The sequence below is a fragment of the Aotus nancymaae genome, unplaced genomic scaffold, assembly GCF_030222135.1.
Source record: "Aotus nancymaae isolate 86718 unplaced genomic scaffold, 86718_ANA_hifiasm-v0.15.2.pri h1tg000008l, whole genome shotgun sequence".
NCBI classification, from domain to species: Eukaryota; Metazoa; Chordata; class Mammalia; order Primates; family Aotidae; genus Aotus; species Aotus nancymaae.
Window position 1 is genome coordinate 29,925,355 of NW_026988419.1, and position 21,485 is coordinate 29,946,839.

Here is a 21,485-nt window from a genome sequence, read left to right on the forward strand (position 1 = left end):
TTTGTAAATTCTGAATATCAGCCCTATGTCAGATGGGTAAGCTGCAAAAATTTTTTCCCATTCTGTTGGTTGCCAATTCACTCTAATGACTGTTTCTTTTGCCGTGCAGAAGCTGTGGAGTTTGATTAGGTCCCATTTGTCTGTTTTGGCTTTTGTTGCCAATGATTTTGGTGTTTTGGTCATGAAGTCCTTGCCTATGCCTATGTCCTGAATGGTTTTGCCTAGATTTTTTTCTATGGTTTTTATGCTGTTAGGTCTTATGTTTAAATCTTTAATCCATCTGGAGTTAATTTTAGTGTAAGGTGTCAGGAAGGGGTCCAGTTTCTGCTTTCCGCATATGGCTAGCCAGTTTTCCCAACACCACTTATTAAACAGGGAATCCTTTCCCCATTGCTTGTTTTTGTCAGGTTTGTCAAAGATTGGATGGTTGTAGATATGTTGTGTTGCCTCCGAGGCCTTTGTTCTGTTCCATTGGTCTATATCTCTGTTTTGGTACCAGTACCATGCTGTTTTGATTACTGTAGCCTTGTAGGATATTTCAATGTCCGGTAGTGTGATGCCTCCTGCTTTGTTCTTTTTGCTTAGAATTGACTTGGCTCTGCAGGCTCTCTTTTGGTTCCATATGAAGTTTAAGGTGGGTTTTTCCAGTTCTGTGAAGAAGGTCATTGGTAGCTTGATGGGGATAGCGTTGAATCTGTAAATTACTTTGGGCAGTATGGCCATTTTCATGATATTGATTCTTCCTAACCATGAACATGGAATGTTTTTCCATCTGTTTGTATCCTCTCTTATTTTGTTGAGGAGTGATTTGTAGTTCTCCTTGAAGAGGTCCTTTACGTTCCTTGTTAGTTGTATTCCTAGTTATTTTATTCTCTTTGTAGCAATTGTGAATGGCAGTTCGTTCTTGATTTGGCTCTCTTTAAGTCTGTTTTTGGTGTATAGGAATGCTTGTGATTTTTGCACATTGATTTTGTATCCAGAGACTTTGCTGAAGTTGCTTATCAGTTTCAGGAGATTTTGGGCTGAGACGATGGGGTCTTCTAGATATACAATCATGTCATCTGCAAATAGAGACAATTTGACTTCCTCCTTTCCTAATTGAATACCCTTTATTTCTTTTTCTTGCCTGATTGCTCTGGCTAGAACTTCCAGTACTGTATTGAATAGGAGTGGTGAGAGAGGGCATCCTTATCTAGTGCCAGATTTCAAAGGGAATGCTTCCAGTTTTTGCCTATTCAGTATGATATTGGCTGTTGGTTTCTCGTAAATAGCTTTTATTATTTTGAGATACGTTCCGTCAATACCTAGTTTATTGAGAGTTTTTAGCATAAAGCGCTGTTGAATTTTGTAGAAGGCCTTCTCTGCATCAATTGAGATAATCATGTGGTTTTTGTCTTTGGTTCTGTTTATGTGGTGAATTAACATTTATAGACTTGCATATGTTGAACCAGCCTTGCATCCCCAGGATGAATCCTACTTGATCGTGATGGATAAGCTTTTTGATGTGCTGTTGCAGTCGGCTTGCCAGTATTTTATTGAAGATTTTTGCATCTATATCCATCATGGATATTGGCCTGTAGTTTTCTTTTCTTGTTGAGTCTTTGCCGGGTTTTGGTATCAGGATGATGTTGGTCTCATAAAATGATTTGGATTTTTTGGAATTATTTGGAATAGTTTCAGAAGGAATGGTACCAGTTCCTCTTTTTGGATTATTTGGAATAGTTTCAGAAGGAATGGTACCAGTTCCTCTTTGTATGTCTGGTAGAATTCGGCTGTGAACCCATCTAGACCTGGGCTTTTTTTGGGTGGTAGGCTCTTAATTGCTGCCTCGACTTCAGACCTTGTTACTGATCTATTCAGGGTTTCGGCTTCTTCCTGGTTTAGGCTTGGGAGGAGGCAAGTGTCCAGGAATTTATCCATTTCTTCCAGGTTTTCTAGTTTATGTGCATAGAGTTGTTTGTAATAATCTCTGTTGATGGTTTGAATTTCTGTGGAATCTGTGGTGATATCCCCTTTCTCGTTTTTTATTGCATCTATTTGGTTATTCTCTCTTTTTTATTAATCTGGCTAGTGGTCTGTCTATTTTGTTGATCTTTTCAAAAAACCAGCTCCTGGATTTATTGATTTTTTGAAGGGTTTTTTGTGTCTCTATCTCCTTCAGTTCTGCTCTGATCTTAGTTATTTCTTGTCTTCTGCTGGGTTTTGAGTTTTTTTGATCTTGCTCCTCTAGCTCTTTCAATTTTGACGATAGGGTGACAATTTTAGATCTCTCCTTGCTTCTCATGTGGGCATTTATTGCTATATATTTTCCTCTAGACACTGCTTTAAATGTGTCCCAGAGATTCTGGTATGTGGTGTCTTCATTCTTGTTGGTTTCGAAGAACATCTTTATTTCTGCCTTTATTTCAGTGTTTATCCAGTCAACATTCAAGAGAAAGTTGTTCAGTTTCCATGAAGCTGTGTGGTTCTGGGTTGGTTTCTGAATTCTGAGTTCTAACGTGATTGCACTGTGGTCTGAGAGACTGTTTGTTATGGTTTCCGTTCTTTTGCATTTGCTGAGGAGTGATTTATTTCCAATTATGTGGTCAATTTTAGAGTAGGTGTGATGTGGTGCTGAGAAGAATGTATATTTTGTGGATTTGGGGTGGAGAGTTCTGTAAATGTCTATTAGGTTTGCTTGGTCCCGGTCTGAGTTCAAGTCCTGGATATCCTTGTTAATTTTCTGTCTGGTTGATCTGTCTAATATTGACAATGGGGTCTTTGTAAGTCATTAAGAACTTGCCTTAGGTATCTGGGTGCTCCTGTATTAGGTGCATATATATTTAGGATCGTTAGCTCTTCTTGTTGCATTGATCCTTTTACCATTATGTAATGTCCTTCTTTGTCTCTTTTGATCGTTGTTGCTTTAAAGTCTATTTTATCAGAGATGATAATTGCAACTCCTGCTTTTTTTTGCTCTCCATTTGCTTGGTAAATCTTCCTCCATCCCTTTATTTTGAGCCTTTGTGTATTCTTGCATATGAGATGGGTTTCCTGGATACAGCACACTGATGGGTTTTGGCTTTTTAATCCAATTTGCCAGTCTGTGTCTTTTGATTGGGGCATTTAGTCCATTTATGTTTAGGGTTAATATTGTTATGTGTGAATTTGATCCTGCCATTTTGATGCTAGCTGGCTGTTTTGCCCGTTAGTTGATGCAGATTCTTCATTGTGTTGATGCTCTTTACCATTTGGTATGTTTCTGGAGTGGCTGGTACTGGTTGTTCTTTTCTATGTGTAGTGCCTCTTTCAGGAGCTCTTGTAAAGCAGGCCTGGTGGTGATGAAATCTCTGAGTACTTGCTTGTTCGCAAAGGATTTTATTTTTCCTTCACTTATGAAGCTTAGTTTGGCTGGATATGAAATTCTGGATTGAAAGTTCTATTCTTGAAGGATGTTGAATATCGGCCCCCACTCCCTTCTGGCTTGTAGGGTTTCTGCTGAGAGATCTGCTGTGAGTCTGATGGGCTTCGCTTTGTGGGTAACCTGAGCTTTCTCTCTGGCTGCCCTTAGCATTTTCTCCTTCATTTCAACCCTGGTGAATCTGACGATTATGCGCCTTGGGGTTGCTCTTCTTGAAGAATATCTTTGTGGTGTTCTCTGTATTTCCTGGACTTGAATGTTGGCCTGCCTTGCTAGGTTGGGGAAGTTTTCCTGGATAATATCCTGATAGTATTTTCCAGCTTGTATTCATTCTCTTTGTCACATTCAGGTACACCTATCAAATGTAGATTAGGTCATTTCACATAGTCCCATATTTCTTGTTGACTTGGTTCATTCCTTTTTACCCTGTTTTCTCTAATCTTGCCTTCTCGTTTTATTTCACTGAGTTGATCTTCGACCTCTGATATCCTTTCTTCTGCTTGGTCAATTCGGCTGTTGAAACTTGTGCATGCTTCGCGAAGTTCTTGTGTTGTGTTTTTCAGCTCCATCAATTCGCTCATATTCCTCTCTAAGTTGTCCATTCTTGTTAGCATTTCGTCAAATCTTTTTTCAAGGTTCTTAGTTTCTTTGCATTGGGTTAGAACATGTTCTTTTAGTTCACGGAAGCTTCTTATTACCCACCTTCTGAAGCCTGATTCTGTCATTTCATCACACTCATTCTTCATCCAGTCTTGTTCCCTTGCTGGTGAGGAGTTGTGATCCCTTGTAGGAGGGAGAGGTGTTCTGGTTTCGGGTGTTTTCATCCTTTTTGCGCTGGTTTCTTCCCATCTTTGTGGATTTATCCACCTGTCGTCTTTGTAGTTGCTGACTTTCTGATTGGGTCTCTGAGTGGACATCCTGTTTGTTGATGATGAAGTTATTTCTGTTTCTTAGTTTTCCTTTTAACAGTCTGGCCCCTCTGCTGTAAGACTGCTGAGGTCCACTCCAGGCCCCACTTGTCTGGGGATCACCTGCAGCAGCTGCAGAACAGTAAAGGTTGCTACCAGTTTCTTCTTCTGCTTTGTCCCAGAAGGATACCTGCTGAATGTCATTCTGAGCTCTCATTTATGAGGTGACTCTTTGGATATATGGGGGTCAGGGAGCTGCTTGAGGAGACAGTCTGTCCTTTATAGTAGCTCAGGTGCTGAGCTGTGAGCTCTGTTGTTCATTCAGAGCTGCTGGGCAGGTACGTTTAAGTCTGCTGCAGCAGAACTCATAAACCCCTTTTTTTTTTCCCCAGGTGTTCTGTCCCGGGGAGTTAGGGCTTTATTTATGAGTTTCCGCTGTGCTGCTGCCTTTTTTTTTTCAGGGCTGCCCTGCCCGGCAAGGAGGCAGCCTAGTCACTGTCTGCCTGCAGAGGCTTTGCTGAGCTGTTGTGGGCTCCGCCCAGCTGCCGTGTGAACTTCCCTGCAGTCCTGTTTATATGGGTGTAGTTAGAACTACCTCGGCAATGGTGGCCGCCTCTGTGATGACGGACTCTCTCTGTAATGGCGGGTTGCATTGGCAACAGCAGGCTGCCTCAGCAACGGCGGACTGCCTCCATAGTGGTGGAGTGCCTCGGTAATGGCGGACGCCTCTCCCCCACAGAGCTGGACCATCCCATGTTCAGCTGTGCTTGCTGTGGAACTCTCAATCCAGAGCGTTTCCAATTTTGGTTTTGGTTTTTATGGGGGTGGGACCAGCTGGGCCTGATCACCTGGCTCCCTGCCTCAGAGCCTTTTGTTTTTTAGTTCGATGGTAGGCTCTCTCCCAGGTGTTCTGGTCGCCTGTTGAAAAGGTGCCAGGATCTGTGTGATTTCCTGTGCGGTGACCCACTGCACCGGCTGAAACAGCAGCTCTGAGATTCGTGGCGCTTTTTTGCCTGAGAATCTCATGGCCTGGCTCCCTGTTTCAGTGCCCCCCTCCTTTTTTTTTTAATCAGATGAATGAGCGACTCTGCCTTCCCGGAGCTTCCCGGAGCTCCCCTTGCTGGCTAAGGGGGGACCCAGTCCCGTTTACTCTGCACCAGGAACCGCTGCGCCGGGGCGCTGGCAAAACAGCCGCGCGGGCCAAAACAGCCGTGCTGGCAACCTGTGGGGCTCCTCCGCCTGGGAATCTCCTGGTCTGTGGGCAATAAAAATCCGTCTGGAAATGCGGCGTCCACTCACCCTCTGTGCTTTCACTGGGAGCTGCAATCCTGAGCTGCTCCTAACCGGCCATCTTGGATCTTTCCCGGTGGCATTCTTTTAAAATATATTCCTGTTTAGTTTGACAGCTAATCTAAATGTAGTGAAAAAAGTCTAGTGTTTGGTTAGCCCTGACAGTTTTCTTAAATTTAGTATAACTATGCTGTTTGAAAGACATTTAAGTACGCTTATACGCAGCTCAGTTAATGTGTCAGTTAGTTTTTCTCTGAAACAGTGTTAGGTAAAAATTCAGTATTACATGTATGATTGGCGTTTTTACATAATAAACATTTTAGGATTGCCATAGTAGTTCCAAATTCATATTGTGTAGAATAGAAGGGTTTTTTCTGAGACAGAGTCTTGCTCTGTCACCCAGGCTGGAGTGCAGTGGTGTGATCTCAGTTCACTGCAACGTCCACCTCCCAGGTTCAAGCAATTTTTGTGCCTCAACTGCCCACAGAACTGGAACTACAGGCTTGTAACACCATGCCTGGCCTATTTTGTTTTGTTTTGTTTTTTAGTAGAAATGGGGTTTCGCTATGTTGGCCAGGCTGGTTTTGAACTCCTGACCTCAAGTGATCTGCCCGCCTTCGCCTCCCAAAGTGCTGGGATTAGAGGTGTGAGCCACTGCACCTGGCCAGAAAGTTCTAATTGAAGTTAAATTAGCAGCTTAGTTTTAATATAAAACTATTTTTGTTTAATAACTGTAATGCATTTCACAGGATTAAACACAACTTTATTGTGAGAATCCAGCTATCATAAGTCTTTCCAAATCATCTCGTTGTTTTAGGAATGTTTTTGTGGAAGTTCTGTAACTGTACCAGAAATTGAAGGAGTCCTTTGGTTGAAAGATGATGGAAAGAAGTCCTGGAAAAAGCGTTATTTTCTCTTGCGAGCATCTGGTATCTACTATGTCCCTAAAGGAAAAGCAAAGGTGTGTCTCTTCTGTTGGAATTTGAACTTCCTCATTATGCTAATTGCTTTTAATTTGTATTGAGTATGCTGACAAGGTGAACCCAGGCTATGGTTTGTTTCAGTTCATGGAAGACACAAAATATTGCTTTGTTTATTACTATTATAAAGAAGAGGAAACCTGAAAGTTCTTTCTGCTCAGGTCACTAGTTTGGCCTATCTCACTTCTCTTTTCCAAGTTTTAAAATAATACCATAGTTTTATTTATTGTGTTTTGGAACTCTTCCTAGAGTAGTTTTGTTTATTTTTGTTTGGGAAGAACAGCTCAGCTCTCTGGGACTACAAGCTTTTTGATCTTGATTGGACCCTTCTGCTAAGGGCCACCCTTGGGTAGCTGTCACTTCAGTGCTTATTGGGCACCAGGACTATTTTAAACTTTTTTACAGTATTTTCTCATCTAGTCTTCACAACAATCCTATGAGCATACATATATTGCCCTTATTTAAGTGGTGAAGAAACTCCCCAGTTGTGAATCATTGTACTTGACGTATGCATTATGGGCACTGAAAGACTTGATATTTCCTTGTTCTTTCCAGAGAGTTCTATTATACTATATTGCTTTTAATATACTAGGCTATATGATAATATCTTTAAAATGACAATACTCCCAAACAAGTTAGTGTTCCTTGTGGATGACAAGACAGTAAGTAAATTGGGCCACCTTTTTTATTATGTTGATGATTAAAGAAGAAACATTTGTGGAGCATCTCATTGTCTTGTGTAAAATAGCAATACTTTCTATTTAGTATTAGTAAAAGTAAAGTTTTGATTCTTAACTAGAAACTGTTATCCAGGTATATTTGCTTGTTTGCACATTATTATTTATTTGGTCTTTTTGGTGTTTTGATCTTAGGTCTCTCGGGACCTGGTGTGCTTTCTCCAGCTGGATCATGTTAATGTTTATTATGGCCAGGACTATCGGAACAAATACAAAGCACCTACAGACTATTGTCTGGTGCTAAAGGTAAGCACGTATCTCTTTTTAGGAATTTTAATTGATGTTAGACATAGAGCAGATTATTGGCCGTTTTAGAATTGTTTGGATTCCATCAATTATACTGTTTTTGCTTTATTCTTGAAGTTTAAAAAGGAATGGTAAAGTGTGGTAAGGAAAAGAAGATGTGCTGTATCACAGCAGACCCGGAGCCAGTTATCTCTGGGTAAGGAGTGAATTGTGAGCTTTGAGTTGTAAGATACAAAATCTATTTGGATATAAATTTGAGATTCTCATTTAACAGCAGGCTTATGTTAGGAACAGAGCTGAATGTAGGTCATAAATGTGCTTTAGTTCTTTTCCTGTACTTATTCAGCAAACCATCAGAGGACACTGTGTCCAAGTTCAAATCAGACTAGCTGTCATCTGGTCCAGAAATAATTCTTGTCTCTTTTTTTTTTCCCCCTGAACTATAATCATGATAGCCCAAGCATGTATTGCGATCTATCTGAGCTGTTTTTAGGGAGGTCTCCTTTTTTCTTCTTTATTCAAGCTTTTGTACTTCTTACACTGATTATATCTGTACTTTGGAGAAGAACTGACATTTTAAGCAAATTTGTAGTGCTCTATTAGAACATTTGATAAAAACGACATACAAAAATTCAGGAAAATTATAGAAATAAATTTATTCTCATTGGCTCCATCTTTGTAATTCCTTGGTAATGACTTAGGTCTACGTGTTTGTATCATGTTTAATTTCAGTTTGCTCTGAGAATTGTCACTTCAGTTTGGGAACTGCCGTTTGTTTAGGATTTTGGAGTTTTGATTGCTTTGATAAAATTCAATATATTTTCAGTATATTGTAATGGCAACTTTTTTTTTTGGAGACCAGGGTCTTGCTCTGTCACCCAGGCTGCAGTGCAGTGGCAGTCACAGCTTATTGCAGCATCGACTTCTCAGGCTTCAGCGATCCTCCGAGCTCAGTCCCCCAAGTAGCTGGGACTGCAGGCACATGCCACCACACCCAGTTAATTTTTTTATTTTAAGGAGAGATGGGGTTTTGCCATGTTGGTCAGGCTGGTCTCGAACTCCTGGCCTCAAGTGATCAGCTTACTGAAGTGCTGAGATTACAGGCGTGAGCCACTGCCACTGCACCCATGCACTCAGCCTGTGTATTATTCTTTTTGGGATTTGTTTGTTTGTTTTTGAGCCTGAGTCTTGCTCTGTTGCCCAGCCTGGAGTGCAGTGGCACCACCTCTGCTCACTGCAACCTCCGCCTCCCAGGTTTAAGCGATTCTCCTGCCTCAGCTTCCCGAGTAGTTGTGGTCACAGGCATCTGTCACCACCAATGCCCAGCTAATTTCTGTATTTTTAGTAGAGACAGGGTTTCACCATGTTGGCCAGGCTGGTCTGGAACTCCTGGCCTCAAGTGATCTGCCCCCTTGGCCTCCCAAAGTGCTGGGATTATAGGAGTGAGCCACTGTGCCTGGCCTAGCTTGTATATTCTTGTAGTTTAATTTTTTCTTAGTTTCAATTTCTAATGTAAATATTGCTGGGGGTGAACTTCACTTCCATCCTCTTAGGGTCCTTTCTGGGCACATAAATTAAATTGACATAAGAGAGGTCAACAGGAGAAAAACATAATAGAAATTTTACATGGTATAGGAGCCCTTATAAAGAAATGAAGACTCAAAGAAGCAGTTAGAGTCAGTTACTTGTATACTAGATTGGACAAAGAATAATTTGTGAATAAACAACTAAATTATATGTGAAGGCTTAGAGCTATGAGTTATTTTAACAAGGTCTGTACAGAATTCTGTTGGTTTCAACTTCTCATCCCTGAGGAGAAAGATATTATGGCTTTCTAGTATTGGGAAGGCATCTTTCTCATGGTAATTTCATCTTTTGCTTTTAAGAAATAGTACGAAAGTCAGAGTGATCTTCTGTACCTGCTATTTTTCAAGTGTCTTTTAGCTTAAAATAGTCAATATGCCAGGATGGTACATTTTTAACTCCTTCAATATCAGTAAACATAATCCATATAAAAGAAAGTTATTGGGAGATCTCATACATGAAAACAGTAAGAGTTGGTTGATTATTTCAGTGGCTCAAGGTTGTCAGTGAGAACTCAAATTCTTTCCATCTTTCCTTATTCTACTTTCGCATAACAGCTTATTCTCAGGCTGACTCATCTCATAGTCACAAGATGGCTGGTACAGTTCTAAGCATCACATGTAGATCCAGCCAGCAGAAAAGGGACTATTGCTGTCTGTATTTGTCGTTTATAAGAGGAAGGAACTATTTCATAGAAGCTACTAAACCACCCTCCTTTTGAGAGTCATTGGCCCGGAGTACATTTTCTGTTGACAAGCCAATCACTGACAAGGGAATAAAACTACTGTGGTTGGCTTAGAGCAGTCAGAATTCACACCCTGTAGGATATAGGTGAAAGGTAAGGCTCTGCCAGGAAAGAAGTGGGGAGGAAGAGATAGCCATAGGGACCCATGCCCAACCTGTTAGCATCATTTTAAAAATGAAATGTTGACCTTTCTTTCTTAATAGACATTCATCTGTTTTGGGAGCAGTTTCATTATATATTCTCTGGACTCATTAAGAATCCACATGTTGAGCTTCTGGTTTTTAGCAATGAATGTCTCCTCCAGACTTTGTCTTAACCCTGGTGTAATTTTAAAAGTGACAGCATAATATTGTGCAGAAAAAAAGGAGAATAGGTAGCAGATTCAAAGGGGGCACATTTTAATAAGGCAGTAGTAGTATGAAATAGTAGTTAATTCCCCTCTGGGGTCCCCTTCCACACACTCTCTCTCATGAAAGCTTTCTCTCTTCCTCTCCTTTTTCTCTTTCTCTACCTAAATAAATCACTTTCTGCCAAAAAAAGAAAAAAATTTGTAGTTAAAAGCATCCACTCTGGGATGAGATTGCATGGGTTCAAATTCTAGTACTGCTTTTCACTTACCGGAAGTAACTTTCAGTGCTGTTTTAATCTTACTCTGTGCCTTACTTTCTTCTTGGAACATGGAGAGAATACGTAAATCAGAGGGGTTTTGTGAGTATTGAATGAAAATGTATATGAAATATTTCACCTAGTGTCTGGTACATAGCAAGGGTGCAGTAAATGCCACTTTTAGTAAAATAATATATTAGCAAAACACAATCTGCAGAGGTGCCTTGTACAGAGCCTAGATGACCATAAGGAAAGTGATGAATGCCTTTATTATGTAAGAGGATGAAAAACTTTTTTGAGGTCCTAAAAGGAATTTTAAAGTAGCAAAATATCTGATACTTGACTTAGAAAGACTCAAATAGTTACACCATAGTACTCTTCAGGATATTATCTGTATTCCCTGGTTAGAGAGATGAGGAGAACAGGATGGAAGATAATTTCTCTTTGATTTTCCCAGATGTTGTGTTGATGTAAAAAAAAAGCCCTATTTTTGTATAGAACACATAGAAGCACACATGTACTCTCAGGGCTTCTGCTACAGTTGAACACCCATGCAGTCAAGAATGGTTTGCAGATCACCATGAAGGGAGTGAGTGGTGATGTAGCTGCCAGCCATCTAAAGCAGCTTGCTAAGATCTCTGAACCTTGCCCTGTAGGCAGTGCCTCCATGAAGCAGAACAGTCTCTTAAGCCCTCATTGGCAACACTAAGAAAGCTCTTTTCAGTAGGCCTATTTTATCTTCTGCACAAACTATAGTTTGTGGCAAATAGTTCTCAATAAGTTATCTGTTGAATGAATAAATGAATGAGGTAAAATCCTCCTCCTTCCTTTTATAGAAGAATACATACTTCTCTATCTGTCCTCCTTTACTTTTTCAAGATCATTATGATGGTTTATTATAATGTAATTTACCATGGACAAGGAGCATATTCGAAAAGAGGACCTATATTACCAGGAGGGAAGACTGTTAGGTATTATTTTGCTAACCTCTTACTGTTGAGGGTTTATTGTTTAAAACTGACTATAACCTTCAACAAGAAAATTGGTTTTGGTATTAAATGTTACAGGAGCTGAGCTCTGAAAAACAAAGAATAGAATAGAATTAATGGGTTTAATTTTTTTTTCTTATTGTAGACCAGAGTGATTGATCTTTAACAATGCAGATAGATATATGACTTCTGATGGTGGCCATCTATTCTTGCAGCATTGAAAATATATTTAAATTACTTATTTTATTGATCTCATGGATTTTCACAACAAATGAATGTGACTGGGGAATTTTGGAAAACTAAATTCTTTTAAACCTTTTTTTTCTTTCTTATAACTGAAGACAAATTTAAAATTTTTTCCAGGCAAAACACAGCCATTAGTTTTTTAGTTTTCAGAACAGTTAAAAAAAGATGTCGTAATCCTAAGGCACTACATTCAGAACAAGTATCATTTAGGGCTTTTCTTTCCAAGGACCTAGTAGTTGAGACTCAGTGGTGTTAAAATTCCTTAAACATATTCCTAACACCTGTATTTTATAGCCAAGGTTCAGTCAGTCACCTCTCATCCAAGCCTCAACTGAAAAGTGCAGTGGGTTGTGAAAACTAAATTAAATGTGATGATGCTGTTGAGAGCTGTGTGTCCCCTGGAGGCACATGCTGCAGCCCTGCAGTTTTACAGGGGCCTACAGGGCTGTACTCACCTGTCTCTACCTCAGTGACAGGTGTGACTGTAGACTCTTGTCCCAGGTGCTGTGCCATAGGCTTGGTGTTCTCAGCCTAATAATTCACCTCACCTCTAGACAAATGATGAAGTTTTGTCAAAGTCCCTCTCTGATTTGGAGTCTTCTGCACCCATAATTTCAGTGGGTTGAAAGTGAAATTAAACTTTTTTTCTTTCATAATCTTATAGATGGAGAATTTTATGGACTTTGTTAACCTTGATTAACTTTGTTTCTTTGAAATATAGAAGGAATGTTTGGGAATTTTCCAAGATGTGAAGATCTATTTTAACTTGGACATCTTGACCTAAATTTTTATACAAGCTTCCTTCTCATTTACTTTGTAAAAATTCTTATGGGCTATTTTATTTGACCTTATGGCCATGTAAGAAGCATAAATGTATTGGCCATTACTCTAATGGCCTATAACTTGTCAGGATATGTTTAAGCTTTGATAAAGTTTGTTTTTCTTTTGTTCTTCAAGGGACTTAGTTGGATTTTGTCTTTAATCTTACAGCACCCACAGATCCAGAAGAAATCTCAGTATATCAAATATCTTTGTTGCGATGATGTGAGGACACTACATCAGTGGGTCAATGGGATCCGCATCGCGAAGGCATGTCTCCTTTTGATTTGATGATGGAATAATGAGGTGTTTGATGATATAGTTTTCATTGTCATGACAATTCTGATTATTTCATGTTCATGGATTTGCCAGTGTCTAGTTTTTTCAGGCCTAAGGTTTATGTTTTAAATGCTGTCTTCTTTCCTTGTTTATAGGGATATACTTTTATCATTTGGTATACATGGAATAATACTGCTGGTAAAAGCTTGTGTAGTATCAAAGTGATTTATTTTGGCTTTGGAGGTGATGATTCTTACATAGTAGAGTTTAGCCTAAGTAAAGTAAGTTTTGGAAAAATTAAATTAAGTAATGATCATTTACCAACCACATTTGGAGCAGTATCCTAAAAAGTGCTGAAAAGCTGGCCTTGGATAAAGAATTTGGGGTGAAAAAAATTAATGTTTATAATGAACAGAATCAAGTGTTGATTTCTTGCTGCCCCTCTAAAAATGAGGAGAAATAAGAGTAGATTATAATTTATGGTATTTAAAGAATTTTTGAAGTATCATAGATATTAATTTTAATACAGACCATCAATCAGTAAACAGAAATAGGTCCCCCATTTTACCTTATCCTTCTGTATCGTACTCAGTAAGTTTAGATGTCATCATTTCCTGTCTTTTTTTTAGTATGGGAAGCAGCTCTATATGAACTACCAAGAAGCCTTGAAGAGGACAGAGTCAGCCTATGATTGGACTTCCTTATCCAGCTCCAGTATTAAATCAGGATCCAGTTCTTCCAGCATCCCAGGTAGTTCAGAATGCTTCAAAGCACTTTTTTGCTATTAATATGAAGGTCTCTGTAGAGACCGATAGTAGACCTGGAAATTTCAGCTTGATTCTTGAAAAACCAGAGCCATACAATTTCTAAATTAAAATAGATGACTTTTTAAAAATTGTTAGAGGGTACAGAATTATGGGCTAGTTCACAAATATATTTGAAATGAAAAATCAGTCTAGAGACTTCTAAAGCCAGTTTTGTTGTTTATATTTATAAAATTTATTCAAAATACACATACTGCTGGAAAACTGTTGATGCATAATTTGTGATAAAACATTACTTGGAAAGAGTCTTTGTACTCAGAATCCATGATGAAGCTGCTCTCCTTAGATTACCACATCATTTAAACAAGTGTGCTATGATTACATCTTAAGATAAATCTTCCTTCAATTCAACATGTTTCATGAATGAGATCCATGTCATCTAAAAGGGGAATTTTTTAATTCCTGCATTGTATGTGATGAAAGAAATAATAAGTTTAAGAGTAGTATACTTAAAGCTGTATGACTCTATTTTGTCTCTAAATATTAAGTAAAAACAAATTTAGAATGTATATATACACAGACATTTCGTAGTTCTGTCTACTGAGAGGACTAGAAACAGTGATACCCCAGGAACAATGAGAATATCCAGTCCCTAGGTAACAGAGGTTTCTTTTTGTTTTTTCGTTTTACTAAATTTTGGCCAAGGATGCTGCTAAGTAGATCATGGTTTCTAATGCCATTCTCCAAAAAAAGAAACCAGAGCTCTAACAGAAATGGCTGATTATAGGGCTGCAGAAGTGAATATATACAAGATGAGCCTGGAGCATCTTATAATGCCAGGAAGTAAGGGAATGCTTAAAAAATGACAGTGGGGCCAGACACAGTGGCTCATGCCTGTAATGCCAATGTTTTGGGAGTCCTAGGTGGAAGGATCACTTGAGCCCAGGAGTTCAAAACCAGCCTGGGCAACACAGCAAGACTCCGTCTCTACAACACTTTAAAAAAAATTAGCCAGACTTCGCACATATTCCTAGCAACTCAGGAGGCTGAGGTAGGAAGATGCTTAAGCCCAAAAGTTCAAGGCTGCAGTGAGCTATAATGACACCACTGCACTCCAGCCTGGGTGACAGAATGAGACCCTGTCTCAAAAAAAAAAAAAAAAAAAAAAAGGATGAGAATATGTCAAAGGGATACATAGAGGAGCCAGTCTGAAAGAGCTCTAAAGGCCAAAGCTGGAACAATTTGGGCAATACAATAAGTAATGTAGTATAGGATTGTAACCCATGGACATAAATATCAGATCATTTTATACTGATATAAATAAATAATTGAATAAATAAATGGGGAAGAGGAGACAACTGTCCTGTGTAGATTTCTAAATGATTTCTGTAGACACTTTGCCCTGAAGGAAGTGGAGCTTACCTCTTCATTCTTCAAGTGTGGGCTGTGCTTAGTGACTTGCTTCCAGTGATTATGGAGTGGGGATTAGGGGTAACTTCACAGTGGAGAAAGCTGACAAACACTGCTGCAACCATGTGATTAAGGCCAATATTCAAATATCTAAAACTATTCTAACAAAATATTTATTAAAATGGGAGAAAAAAAAACACCCAGAACACAGGTTAGGAAAGACAAGGTAAAAGTATGTAGCAAGTAGGATTTTAGAAAAGGAAATTAAAGAAGATTGAGAAAAGATGAGTATTTTAAAAAATTTTACCTAGCAATTAAGTGCTTTCACACATTATTTTATGAAGTAGTTAGGTGTACTGCCTTTTCCTGCTCCAGCATCATTCATATACTTTGTGTAAAGTAGTAGGCAGATATTAAAAAGGGATGATAAATGAAGCTAGTGAAGTTTTAACTTTTTTAAAACGACTCACTATTGGGTGATCAAGAAAAAAGAAAATAGAGTAAGTTTTATTTTATGTTGCTTTATATTTTTCCCCTGAGGATATTATCTTAACTTCATCCAAAGGAGTTTGGGTTTAGGATTTCTTTGTGGCTCTTATCTTTGACCACACTGGCTAAAGTGCCTAATATCACAGTCTCATGATACCCACCCATCACAGTGATTGGATGGAATCAGCTTTAACATTTGAGTTTCCTTTAGATACCAGGCATCAAGTTGGGTGTGTCCACATGGTTACCTTACCTGATCTGGAATCCATTGAAATAATTTTGCTAGTCCCTCAGCCCAGGCGGCAGAAAGAAGCTGTATGCTCACAGCCATTCCCATCAGGCCCCACTCCCCTCAAGACTTTTTTTTTGTGCTTTGCCAGCAGGCCAGGATACAGCACAGCTGCCACCTATACAGCCAATACTCAAATCCCTAGGACACACACTTCCCACTAGAGGGTCAAATTCTAAGTATTGTTCATTGCTAGAAAAAAGGAAGTAATCATCGTGTATAGATCTGAATTCCAAGTTACAATTCTGGGGTGGCCTTAGGGCAGGGGTATTAAAAAGGCTGATTCTTTTTTTTTTTTTTTTTTTTTTTTGAGACATAGAGTCTCACTCTGTCACCCAGGCTGGATGGAGTGCAGCAGCATGATCTCAGCTCACTGCAACTTCTGCCTCCCAGGTTCAAGTGATTCTCCTGCCTCAGCCTCCCAAGTAGCTGGGACTACAGGCGCGGCTAATTTTTTGTATTTTTAGTAGAGATGGGGTTTCATCATGTGAGCCAGCCAGGATGGTCTTGATCTCCTGACCTTGTGATCCGCCCACCTTGGCCTTCCAAAGTGCTGGGATTACAGGTGTGAGCCACTGTGCCCGGCCTAAAAAGTCTGATTCTCAATATAATGAAGACATGATTGAGAGACCCCTACTGATGGTTCATTAATGCTTTTATTGTTTGGAGTTGATTTCATGCAAAACAGGGTGTCAGGATACTAATGTTATATGATGAATCTTTTATTATAATTATCAGTCTCTTATGGTAAAGTATTTCAAACTAATCTGAGATTTCCTATTCCAAGGTAAGGGAAGTTTTCTGATAGAAAATACTGGCTGTGTTTATGATGAAATGAATTAAAATAACTTGGTGCTGTTCTACACAGCGCTTGACCTTGTGTAAAAGATCTAACTAGACATACATATTAATACTGTCAGAATACTGACTCTCCACACATTAATACTGTCAGAATACTGACTCTTAATCCTATTTTTTAAAAACTGTTTTAAACAGAGTCTCAGTCAAATCACTCCAATCAGTCTGATAGTGGAGTTTCTGACACCCAGCCAGCAGGACACATCCGTTCCCAGAGCATCGTGAGCTCCATATTCTCTGAAGCCTGGAAACGAGGCACTCAGCTAGAAGAGACCAGCAAGGTAACAACCTCGTTTTAATTTATGTTGAAAATTCTGTGGTATTCTATTGGGTTTAAATTATTGTTCTCTTATACCTCTATTGGGTATCTTATTTGGCCTTATTTCAGGCTCCTTTCTTAATTTTCAACCTTCCTAATTTTAATGGGTAAAGACCTGTTGATTTCACTTCCCCTTGGAAATGAATATTTACAAATTGGCTCTCATAACGTAAAATCTCAAAAAAAAAAAAAATCCTGGCAGTTTATTTTATCAGTGGCTTAGATTTTTAAGAAATAACAATTTCTTCCTTTTCACCCCTATTCAATTTGGATGACAAAACACCATCTATGGCAATGCCCTAAATTCCAGAGAAGCTGTTTACAGTTCTCTCCTCTTCTCTTCCTCTCTCCTCTTCCTCTCTCTCTCTCTCCTTTCTTTCCTTTTTTTTTTTTTCCTGAAACAGAGTCTCACTCTGTTGCCAGGCTGGCGTGCAGTGATGTGATCTCACTCAATGCACCCTCCACCTACTGGGTTCAAGCAATTCTCCTGCCTCAGCCTCCTCAAAAGCTGGGACTACAGGTGTGCACCATCACACCAGGCTAATTTTTGTATTTTTAGTAGACACGGGGTTTCACCATGTTAGCGTTAGCCAGGATGGTCTCGATCTCCTGACCTCATGATTTGCCCACCTAGGCCTCCCAAAGTGTTGGGATTACAGGGGTGAGCCACCGCGCCCGGCCTCTTTCATTCTTCTGTTTTCTTTTCCTTTCTTTCCCCCTTTCCCCCTTTCCTTTCTCACTTCCTCGAACCCTCACTTCCCTCCCTCTCTTCGCTTCCTTCTCTTTCTTGCTTCCCTCCCTTCCTTCCCTTTCCTTCCTTCCCTCCCTTTCTTCTCTCCCTTCCCTCCTTCCCCCCTTTCTTTTCCTTCCTTCACATCCCTCCTTCCTTCTTTAACCTCCTCTCCCATCGCCCAGGCTGGAATGCAGTGGTTTTATCATAGCTCACTTAAGCCTCCTGGGCTCAAGTGATCCTCCCACCTCAGCCTCCTCACCCACCTCAGCCTCCCAAGTAGTCGGGACTACAGGTGCACACCACCATGCCTGGCTAATTTTTTATTTTTTGATAGAGACAAAGTCTGGCTATTTTGCCTGGGCTGGTCTTGTCTCAAACTCCTAGCCTCAAGCGATCCTCCAGCCTCGGCTTCCCAAAGTGCTGGGATTACAGGCATGAACCACCATACTCAGCCCAGTTATTTCTTTATTGGTTAATTTATTTAGACCTATTCCTTTTTTTTTTTTTTTTTTTTAAATGCTTTTGCCATCACTTTGGGCATTGATTTTTTTTTTTAATTATACTTTCTGTGGAAAACTAAATTCAAATCAGTCCCCTTAAAATTTTGCATTCCTGAGCCTTGCATAGTAGACTGTTCAGTGAGACTGAAGGATGAGTATATTTTATTACAAGACTATAATTAGAAAAATAGGTTCTTGAGTTCATTTGAAAGACATCATGGTCTTCTATCAAACATCCTTTGTAGTTGTGTAGGCAAGGATGTGTCCTGGCTATACTCATCTTTTTTTTTTTTTTTTTTTTTTTTTTTTTTTTTTTTTTTGAGACGGAGTTTCGTTCTTGTTACCCAGGCTGGAGTGCAATGGCGTGATCTCGGCTCACCGCAACCTCCGCCTCCTGGGTTCAGGCAATTCTCCTGCCTCAGCCTCCTGAGTAGCTGGGATTACAGGCACGTGCCACTGTGCCCAGCTAATTTTTTTGTATTTTTAGTAGAGACGGGGTTTCACCGTGTTGACCAGGATGGTCTCGATCTCTTGACCTTGTGATCCACCCGCCTCAGCCTCCCAAAGTGCTGGGATTACAGGTGTGAGCCACCGCGCCCGGCCAGTCACCATTTCAATATGCAAGAGGTCACTCCATCATTGAAGAACCAGTGGCACCCTGGGCTTTACTATTTTTACTAATAATTGTTTTTATTTATTTATTTATTTGTTTGTTTTGTGGGGAGTGCTTTTGGTCTTAATCACTTCTACAGGTACATTGATGAATGAGAATAAATGGGCATTTTTCCTCCTTTTATTCCTTCATTCGCATATGTGGTTCACTAACTGGGCTTCCTCAGGGTAGAGGAAGCCTTAGTATAGCAGCACCATGTGGGACTGAAGCCCTTTGCTTCAGAAATGAACATTTGAGAATTGGTTCTAATGATCTACATTCTCAAAACACTGAGTTTATTTAACTCCCTTACTAGAGACTCAAACTTTTAAGAAATAATTCTCTCTCCCTTCCCCCATTTAATCAATTTGGATGGAGCTAGTACTCTAAAAATGTACTAGAGAAGTTGGTTTACAGAATTCAGATGGCTAAAGAAAAACCCTTTGCCTTACCAAATTACTAATGGTGAGAGATCCCTGTTCATTTTAAGTTATAGAACCTAGTTATGTGTAAGGCCAGGGAAAACAAAATCACAGACCCAAAACGGTCTGTGATTAAAAAGCAAACTCTATCATTGCACAGAGTTTCAGAAGAGTAGGAACCCTGCCACCACCAGTAATGACCACTCTGTTCTTCTCCTGTTAACCTCAGTCTCAGGTGCCAAGTGAGAAGGCCTGCACAGCTAAGGCCTGCGCCCCTGAAGCAGCCAAGACAGGGTCAAGTTAAGGTCAGGGGTTGTTCTCTGGAAACACATTAACCTCGGTGATTCCTGTAACCCAACCTCACAGACTAATACTTTTATCTTTTTGTGTAATTTTAAACATGTGAGTGTCCTGATGGCCACTGGAATTCAGCCCTGTAATGAGCCTTCTAGTTCACTAACCCATGCATTCTCAATGTCATTCATAATTGAAAACAAATGGTTTATCTTGGATCCTCAAAGTTTGTTCAAAGAGCCTAAAAGATGTACCTAAAGATTTTAAAACAACAAGGGTCCTTCCTTTCCTCTTTTCAAAGTACCTGAACCACCATCATGCATGATTAGCTCCATGAAATAAACTACCAGTTGTGATCATTTCAGCAATGCCATGAGGTGCCTAGATGGGTTGATTGTTGGCAAATGCTAGCTTCCATTTCTTGATACATTTTCTTTATTCTAGCCTTCAAGAGCTTCCTGTTAATTTCCTCTGGCTTTTTCTGTATGATATTTTTACAATCTTTTGTTGTAATGTTTACAAAGCATTTCTTTATATATTTTCCAGTAAAACAAATGTAAAGAATGTCCCCCCTTTACCTGCATTGCTGGACTTCTGTGCATGTTGGATGCAAGTGTCTCACACGAATACGAGTGTGTGTGTCAAGCTTACTCATTCCTGTGTGACTGTGCACGCCTGCTCAGCACTCTCATACTCTCCTGTGTCAGCTTACTAGCATCAAAAAGCCATCCTCATTCCACCAGGAAGCCCTCCTAAACCCAGTATGGCATCTGCTTGATGTGGATGCAGTCATGGACTGAAAGGTGAACTGGAGCCATCACATCTCCCCTCGCAAGTCCAATGCTCAGAGGCCTGCCACAGAGGGTTCCGGTAGGGCAGGCTGTGTCAAAGTCATAACAGCCAAGGTCACAAGTCATGCATCCTGTCACCATTCAAACAGCTTTTGGAACCGGACATTTTTCCTAGATTGTTAGGTGGTCTAGCTGTTTTACTGTGGGGTAAAACAAATTTTCTGTTTCCTTCTTGCCCACAGAATCAGATTTTAACCTCTTTATGATCACCACCAGCTTCTGCATCCTCTTCATGCATGTCCCAGACTCCCTGGTTTTTAGTTTTACACAATCAAAGCTTACCTCTGTAACTGTTTTGTTTGTTGTGTTTTTTTCTCTCCCACTCCCTTTTTATACTTCTTTTAGGCCAGAATGGAGTCTGTGAATCGGCCCTACACTTCACTTGTGCCCCCTTTATCCCCACAACCTAAGATAGTCACCCCCTACACTGCTTCACAGCCTTCACCACCTCTACCTCCTCCGCCACCCCCACCTCCTCCTCCCCCACCTCCCCCACCACCCCCTCCTCCCCCTCTCCCCAGCCAGTCTGCACCTTCTGCAGGCTCGGCAGCCCCAATGTTTGTCAAGTACAGCACAATAACGCGGCTACAGAACGCGTCTCAGCATTCAGGGGCTCTTTTTAAGCCGCCAACACCCCCAGTAATGCAGTCACAGTCAGGGAAGCCTCAGATCCTGGTGCCCCCCAATGGAGTTGTTCCACCACCCCCTCCCCCTCCTCCACCCCCAATCCCAGGCTCTGCCATGGCCCAGCTAAAGCCTGTACCTTGTGCCCCATCCCTCCCACAGTTCAGTGCCCCGCCTCCTCCACTGAAGATCCATCAAGTTCAGCATATTACTCAGGCTGTTCCCCCAACACCCCCCCCCACCTCCTCCTATCCCTGCACCCCTCCCTCCCCAAGCCCCCCCAAAACCCCTTGTGACCATCCCCCCACCAGCCAGCACCAAGACTGTGGCACCTATTGTGACACAAGCTGCACCACCCACACCTACTCCTCCAGTCCCCCCAGTGAAAAAGCAGCCAACTTTCCCTGTTTCTTACATTCCACCCTCTCCCTCTACCCCTCCTGTTCCAGTA

General features: G+C 40.5%; 1 protein-coding gene across 1 annotated transcript in view; it reads left to right on the forward strand.

The window, feature by feature from the left end:
• RAPH1 (Ras association (RalGDS/AF-6) and pleckstrin homology domains 1) overlaps positions 1-21,485 on the forward strand; it is a 102,345-nt gene that overhangs the window by 74,035 nt on the left and 6,825 nt on the right. Inside the window, 7 exon segments of the mRNA XM_064373123.1 lie at positions 6,416-6,559; positions 7,451-7,561; positions 12,722-12,820; positions 13,459-13,579; positions 16,778-16,920; positions 20,756-21,265; positions 21,267-21,485. Of these exon segments, the coding sequence (XP_064229193.1) occupies positions 6,416-6,559; positions 7,451-7,561; positions 12,722-12,820; positions 13,459-13,579; positions 16,778-16,920; positions 20,756-21,265; positions 21,267-21,485 (1,347 nt within the window).